The sequence below is a fragment of the Pollicipes pollicipes genome, unplaced genomic scaffold (assembly GCF_011947565.3).
Source record: "Pollicipes pollicipes isolate AB1234 unplaced genomic scaffold, Ppol_2.1 Scaffold_4740;HRSCAF=5597_pilon_pilon_pilon, whole genome shotgun sequence".
Lineage (NCBI taxonomy): Eukaryota > Metazoa > Arthropoda > Thecostraca > Pollicipedomorpha > Pollicipedidae > Pollicipes > Pollicipes pollicipes.
Window position 1 is genome coordinate 32,019,221 of NW_023596545.1, and position 8,260 is coordinate 32,027,480.

The window sequence follows — 8,260 nt, forward strand, 5'->3', positions numbered from 1 at the left end:
GAAGAGCGCCGGCGATTTAATGCATGCAGCTGTTCAACGTATGATTCGTTCAGTTTATTGACTGAATTTCCGGCGGATATGGATCTCACGTTAGCTTCCGGATCTTATCCCAGTTATAGAAGATGGAATAAGAGAATAGCAAAGGAAAACGAACCCTCAATAACAAGTGCGTCCTATCCGGCGATTTTCTTTTCCTGACGGGGGCTTTCACTATCAGGAAAGTCCTTTGTTAACCGTACCCCCTTTGCCAAGGCTCTGGCTGTGTGCAACCGGGCATCGGTTCTAGTTATGACGGAAATAGACTGGGAAATCGAATAACACTGGAATCGACCATGTGAATGTAAGGAACCAAAAGTATGAGCCTCGGACCCAACATGCAAGAGGAAATATGCAAGCAAGGGTCACAACTCGCGCACGTAGCGGCATCCCAGTTCTGCGTACATGCAGGGCCTACTATCTATAGGCAAGTTGAGGCAATACAACTAAGTCTGCCTGTTCGCTACGGTGGCAATTCCACACGGGCAATTTGACAGCAACTCTGACGCCATCTGAACGTTCCATTACGCAATCAAACGGTGCCATACTGAGCAAGATATTCAGCAAGCAGTGAAATTATAATGTTTAGAGCAGTCTTTTGCACTTAAATAGACCAATAGTTTTAAGTGAGCCTTTTCGGTCACTTCTGATGCATGCCCCAACATCTTTAAATATGGAAGTTAGAGCAATCCATTTAAAGTTACTGATGTGCTTGCATCAACCAGGAAGAAAAAGAATATTCCGTTGACGTCATCCATGATGCCTAGATTTTGCACGTTTTGGTGCTTAAGTGACTGGACGACAAAAATTTTACGTGACGTCACAGAGTATCTTTCTCGCACGTGCTGAATCTTGCATATGAGCTGATCTAATGTGAGACAGAAATAGCGCATCAGATTCAGTTTTTAAGAAGTCGGTTTGCGTACCGGAAGGCGGAACGACCAACGAATGATATGATAAAAAGGTGTTTCACACTTTACAAACGGCATGCTTCGCAGTTTGGCGTCAGTAAGGGGTACGCACGGTACCATATGATACCTCCAAGCGAAAACCTTTGTGTTGGGGTGCGCAGAGTTATCTTCACAACAGGTACCGAGATGTTGACAGAAAGCGCATACGGTGAACTCGTCCAGCGCAGATATACGGACGATACGTATATACAACATTCGTGGAATGCTACAAATGCACCTTACGTCTTCCAAATAATTTGCGACATCACTGGGAAATCAAACATGTAGGTTAATTTAGTGTCTTAACCTAACCTGAGCAGTCTTCAGCTGATCACTAGGCATGACTACTACTATTTTGAATGTGAGATGGTTCATCCCTGTTCTCTGATTTTTGATGGTGTTTTGAGGTCTAATAAGGAGAATTCAAATTGAATGAGTGCTTAGAATTATATATTTTATTTAACTGTACTGTAGTCTCATAAACACATCTGTCTGCAATTATTTGGTGCACAGGTTCTGATGGTCATCATGTGTAGTTACAGAACCATCAAAATGGCATTTACCAGTTGCATCCTGAAAAATGTAGACAGTGGTCAAAGTGTGAAGCTGTGTGCAGGAAGCAGTTTGTGGGAAGGTCACGAGAAACAAAATTCAAGATACTCGATGCTCTAAGAAGCAAGGCAAGTAAGATATTTGCATGCTACCTTGCATTGTTCCAGAACAACAAATAACTGAGGTATCATTAGATGTGCCTTGAGATATGACAGCTTTGTTTTTCATGTGCATAATGATGCATTGCTGATTGGTGCATTTTGTTATGATTACTTCCTCCACCCAACCCCAAATAATATTGTTTTGGGATAGTGGCTATCTTTCTGGTAGGATGATCTCATTTAGAGCCCCACCAAGGTTGTGTCATTAATGGATGACCAAAAGTTAGTGATGAAAGCACTAGCATATGTCGTGCAGAAATATGTGCATACTGTTATTTTATAGAGAATTGCTTATTTTACACTTATACCTTAGCTTTTATTACATGTGAAGTGCCTGCACCAGCAAGCCTGCCAGCTGCTGACACTTCCACCTTTGCCTGCAGTCGAGTGTGATGTGGACCTGGATGTCGGCTCCATCGCACTGCGGGTGCTCGGTGCCAACCCGTCAGCTGCCGGTGGGCTGGAGCTGACTGCCGGCCAGACAGCCACCCTCCGACATGGTGACAGTCTGCAGTGCTGAGCGGCCGACACGAGTTTGTCGTGCAGTTCAGCCCGACGCCAGGCCGAGGCCAGTCGGAGGCTGGCAAGCGCAAGTGTGAAGATGGGACCTCCGGAGAGAAGGACGGGTCCTCTCTAAAGCGGCCGCGCTCCGAGGCTACAGCAGAGGAGTCCTTTGAACCTAACATGATGGAGACCAAGGAGGAGGAGTGGACGTCGGCGGAAAACGATGGAATTCTCTTATTTCACTAAAGGAGTGAAGCCGGCTGCCAGAGTAAGTCTCATCATAGTAATGTGGTGTAAACTTGGTACTACACCATGCTTAGCATCTATTCGTCGGACTCACACTAGGTTCTTATGCATGTCGCTGCCCAAACTGGGCACATAGACACTGTGCCACTTCTGTCCATCCATTTTCATTGCGGCCTGTACATGATCGGTTTTTTTTCTAGATCGCCGCATTCGATATCGATGGTACTATTATCACTACAAAGTCTGGAAGAACTTTCGCGAAAGATCGAGACGACTGGCAAATCTGTGCTCGGAGGTTCCGGAAAGCTTAAGGAACTCGTCCATCGTGGCTTCAAGATCGTGTTTATCACGAATCAGGTAACGTACACTGCAAGTTCATCTCCATTATTTCACTTGCCAGTCCTCTTATCATTTGTGTGGGCTCCTTCAGGTTCTAATGACACAGGCCAACATTTTCTAGTCAGCGATTCAGATTTTACCGGCCACCTGTGGCGTAGAAACTACTGTGTTCTACATCGTGTGCTATCTGTTGTGTGCTAACCTCAGATAATAACATCTGTCCCGTCTGCCTCCGCGTCTTTCTGTGCGCCTTATCAAATTTCATTAACGTTGTGAAGAGCTGTGGTGTTACAGATGGGCATCAGCAAGAACAAGCTGCAGCCGGAGGACCTGCGCGTGAAGCTGCGCAACATCACGGCCCGGCTGGGCGTGCCCGTCCAGTGTCTCATCTCGCCTGGCGACCGCTGGTTCCGCAAACCCCGGCCCGGCATGTGGGAGTACCTGACCACAAAGGTCCGCCTCCAGCAACAACCGCTGTCGCTGCTGTTGTCGTTACTCTCGGTCACCACTCGCGTTTCATTGCGGCTAAAGCACGGCTGCATAACATACATCTGTCTGTCGTTGGCCTTTCACGTGGTGCATTTCTCAATATTGTGTCATGCAGTCGCCCTCATGAGGGCACCTCTCGTGCTCCTCTCGTGTCACCACCCTTGCGTGGTACAGCCCTGTCCAGCTGTCGTTCATCTACTAACGTGGGTGTTGCCTTCGGTCCTGCTATGGCGGTCACTCTGACCCGGCATTCCCCGTCCCCACCGGATGCTAAGGTGATGCTCCATTCAGGCTCACCATGTTTTGTCCGCTAAATTGTAAAAATCTTATGTAAAGGTCGAGTGAGCTTGCACCAAGACGAAGTGTGTTCTTAACGCCCTTTTCACCACAGCGATACCAGCGATTTACCACAGTGCTGCGTCGCAGGGTAACGGCTCGTGAAGGTCGACATGTCGGAGAGCTTCTATGCGGAGACCTGCTGGCCGTCTGGAGGGCTGGCAACACCAAGAGGAAGAAGGACTTCTCCTGCTCTGATCGGCTGTTTGCGCTGAACATCGGCCTCCGCTTCTGCACGCCCGAGGAGCTGTTTCGGGGGTGAGCTGGAGGCGTGGGTAGCGTTGTGTTGCATCGTACTGTACGAAAATTGTCTGCTTCAATGAAAAAATTGGTAGTAAAATGCATTAAACATATAGTTCCGAACTCGTGCCGACCCGGCCCGATCCGGTCTGACCACGACGTGACGCCGACCCCGACCCCGACCCCGACCCCCGACCACGACCCGACCCCCGACCCCGACCCGACCCCGACCCGACCGACCCCGACCCCGACCCCGACCCGACCCCGACCCCGACCCCGACCCCGACCCCGACCCCCGACCCCCGGCCCCGCCCCGACCCCGACCCCGACCCGACCCCGACCCCGACCCCCGACCTCGACCCGACCCCGACCCCGACCTGAATCGAACCGAACCGAAGCCGAACCGAACCGAACCGAACCGAACCGAACCGAACCGAACCGAACCGAACCGAGCCGAGCCGAACCGAACCGGAACCGAATCGGACCAACGGAACGACCCGATCCGCCCGACCAGACCAGACCAGAACCCGAACCGGGTGTCACGCCTCGGTCGTCATGCCGACAATACGCTAGTATCTGCCACCGCTGCTCGCAGGCTTATGCAGTTTTCAGTAACAAGAAGTGCAATTTTTGAAGTGTTCGTCATCTGCATGCACTGTGCAGGATTTTCCCACATCACGTCAACAGCAATCGCAGTGCTATGTGCCCGGGAGATTGGTGCGTGGTTGACTGCCCGTGCCGCCCATGATGCGTGTGGCGGCTGCGCAGGACGCCCGGCCACACCCAAATACCAGCTGCCTGCGTTCGACCCGCGAGCCGCCGTCGACGAAGGAAAGCGGATGGCTCCAGAGACCCGCTGCCAGGGCGGAACAAGAGGTGGAGGGCGCTGCTGTTGAGGACAGAACCGGGGGCCAGCCACCGCCGGCCGCTTCGCCTCCTCTGTCATCAGCTTGGCCCGAGCTTCGAGCATTGGTTGGCGATGAGTGGACAGCGGTGTGTGAAGTGGCAGCTGCAGTCTGCGTGGCGTGACGCCACATCGCCCGCGCGTTGTGACGTCGCCGGTGTGACGGTCACGCCGTCTGAGGGTGACGCGGACGCGGCGTCACCGGTGTGCCGCGTCAAGATCCCGAACGGAGTGTCGGGCGCTGTCCGTCGGTCCGTGCGCGGCTCTGCTGTCCTGTGCGCGACGGTGGGTCCAGTTAGCCAGAACCTGCTCCTGTTACCAGTTGGCCCTCCCAGGCCCGCTGGGTCGATAATGCCCAGGTCAGCCCCGTCTGCCATCGGCTCGCGCACCGGCCCCTCGCGACCCGACCTCTGTGGCCGCACCGCGGCGCTGCTGTGGCACCCCGCCAGTGCCGGCGGTTCGCCTCAGGTCACGTGACCGGCAGGTGGTCGTGCTGGTGGGGCCGCCCGGTTCTGGCAAGAGTCACGTGACCCGGCGTCAGCTGGTGCCGGCTGGCTACGTGCCGGCCAACAGAGACACGCTCAAGTCCTGGCAGAAGTGCGTCCAAGTGGTGGAGCAGGCTGTCAAGGTAGGAGCAGAGAGATGCTCGGGTGGGCGCCCCCGGCTCGGCGCTCGCGCTGGTGTCTCAGCCAGAGGGGCTCCACGCTGCTGGGGGGCTACAACCGACCGCCCCTGTCGGGGTCGTACACACGGTGGTGTTCAGCCGGTATGTGCAGCCCTGGTTTGGAGGTTTGGTGCTAGTCGTTTCATCTTTTGGGACCAGCTGGCCTGAGGTTTACACATGAATGTTTTGATTCCTCAGCATGCCTCCTGTTCATTCAGCTCGGACGTGACGGACATGCTTTCTACAGGGGCCTTGCCATGATTGGCCCGAAGGCTCCAAGACCAAACGGTTTGGCAGGTGCTGTAGCTATGGGGGCGACGAGCCTCTCAGCGCCGAGCCGGTCGCCCGCGTCGGAGGCCGAGCTCGTAGAGTATCGCTGATCGTGTCTGCCTGTCGGTTCGCTCGTGTCGGAGGCAGAGCCTGGAGAGTCCCGGTGATCGTGTCTGTCTGTCGGTCGCCAGTGTCGGAGGCCGAGCCCGTAGAGTCCTGGTGACCGTGTCTGTCTGTCTGTCTGTCTGTCACCCGTGTCAGAGGCCGAGCCCGTAGAGCCTCGCTGACCGTGTCTGTCTGTCTGTCGCCCGCCTCGGAGGCCGAGCCCAGAGAGTCCCGGGGACCGTGTCTGTCTGCGTGTCACCCGTGACGGGGGCCGAGCCCGGAGAGTCCCGCTGACCGTGTCTGTCGGTCGGTCGGCCGGCAGGAGGGCAAGAGCGCTGCCGTCGACAACACGAACGGCGACCGGGAGAGTCGGCAGCGGTACGTGGCGCTGGGCCGGCGCCTGGGCGTACCGGTCCGATGCCTGCTGATGACCACCTCGCTGGCCCAGGCCAAGCACAACAACAAGGTAGCGACGTCGGGCCGCCCACTCGCAGCGCGATGTTATCTAACGGCGGCACGCGACATGAGTTTGCAAAGCGCGTGTTGTGTGGACGGCTTGGTGGTCGTAGCTCTGGCCTCCATGCCGGGAGTCGTCACAGCCGGTTTGTACGTGGCCCGGATTTGTGAACGTGCTGGGCTCTTGCGAGGTTAGGTGTGTTCTCGTCTCTCGCCCGAAATAATAGCGCCCTGACCCGACTTGTTGTACCGGCCTGACCTGACCTTTGTACGGGCTGACCTGACTTGTGTACCAGCCTAACCTGACCTGTGTTCTGGCCTGACCTGTGTACTGGCCTGACCTCTTCTGTGTCCTGGCCTGACCTGACCTGTGTACTGGCCTGACCGACCTGTGTCCTGGCCTGACCTAGCCTGTGTACCAGCCCTGACCTGGACCTGCATACAGGCCTAACCTGACCTGCATTCCCTGACCTGACCTGCATTCAGGCCTGACCTGACGTTGTACTGGCCTGACCGACCTGTGTCCTGGCCTGACCTAGCCTGTGTACCCCTGACCTGACCTGCATTCAGGCCGACCTGACCTGTGTACTGGCTTGACCGTAGCGTGGCGTCGGACCGTTTCAGTTTCGCGAGCTGACTGATCCCAGTCACCAGCACGTCACCGAAATGGTCTTCAACATGTTCAAGTAAGGCTCTGCATGTGCATTACGCCTTGATGAACGCCTTGATGTCAAAAACGACTATCAGATGTGTAGGCCCTCACCGTGCGGCCTGCTTAGATAGAAGTCCACGAGCAGACTAGGCGCAAAAAGATCGGGAACCCGAGAACGACAGAAAAGCGACGGCGATATGGGGACACTGATGCGTCTTTTTGCAGCTGGAATGGTCGGCTTGCGATTGGCCGTCATCAGGATATTACATACACAATGAGAAAGCAAGGCTATATTTAACAAACGTCGCTAGGTTACACGCATACATGGTTCAGACATTGGTCTTGACTCGCACAACTGATCAAGCGAGCACAGCACTTACCTGGACGCGGACACAAAACAATGCATCAAGAGACCTCCGATTTGGACTTCGTATAGGCTAGGAGAGGTCGCTGAACTAAATTTCCCTCATGAACCCGCTATGTATGACGCTATATGATCATTGTATTGTATGATTGCTTCTGATGATCCTCTGATGATGGTCTGACTGGCTCTTGGACCGGCCAAATGTTATACTTAGTAGCTCTGGGCGGCATTCAGAAGCGCGGCCGAACAACATCCGCGTAAGTGAAGAAGAGGTCGGGACGCGTGTCACCCAGACACGGTTGTCCACGCTCGTTCGGATGTCGCAGGTCCCGATACGAGGAGCCCACCGAGGACGAGGGCTTCTCGGAGGTGACCAGGCTCGCGTGCGTGCCGACGTTTGACGACCGGGAGCGGGAGCGGCTCTACCGGTTCTACCTGACCGAGAAGTGAGCGCCGGACGTCACACTGCTCGTCCCCGCCGGCTCTACCCGACCGGGAACGGGAGCGGCTCTACCGATTCTACCTGACCGAGAAGTGAGCGCCGAACTTCACACTGCTCGTCCCGCCGGCTCTACCCGGCCGGGAACGGGAGCGGCTCTACCGGTTCTACCTGACGAGAAGTGAGCGCTGGACATCACACTGCTTGTCCCCGCCGGCTCTACCCGACCGGGAACGGGAGCGGCTCTACCGGTTCTACCCCGACGAAGTGCCGCGGCGTGTCGGTCGCCCTGCGCCGCTCCCTCTGCCGCACTGGGCTGAGCTGCTGCCCTGCTGCGGCTGGGGCCGCTGCGGCCGGTAAGGACGCTGACAGCTGGGAAGGGGCCTGCTCCAGCCCCGGTGCCATGCATACACGAATGCGGCGGCGCCGGCGGCGTGCGCCAATGACGTCACTGGACGCCCGCCGATGACGTTACTGGACGCCCGCCGATGGCGTCTGGACGCTGCCGATGACGTCTGGACGCCTACCGATGACGTCTGGACGCCTACCGATG

At 55.7% G+C, this 8,260-nt stretch overlaps 1 protein-coding gene across 1 annotated transcript; it reads left to right on the top strand.

Moving 5' to 3' along the window:
* Positions 1-4,600: 4,600 nt before the first annotated feature.
* LOC119098212 (bifunctional polynucleotide phosphatase/kinase-like) lies at positions 4,601-7,824 on the top strand. The gene is made up of 5 exons (XM_037221139.1): positions 4,601-4,729; positions 5,242-5,385; positions 6,119-6,262; positions 6,877-6,938; positions 7,595-7,824. Exons 1-5 carry the CDS (start codon positions 4,601-4,603, stop codon positions 7,716-7,718), a joined length of 603 nt encoding a protein of 200 aa, XP_037077034.1. The 3' UTR covers positions 7,719-7,824.
* Positions 7,825-8,260: the final 436 nt, after the last annotated feature.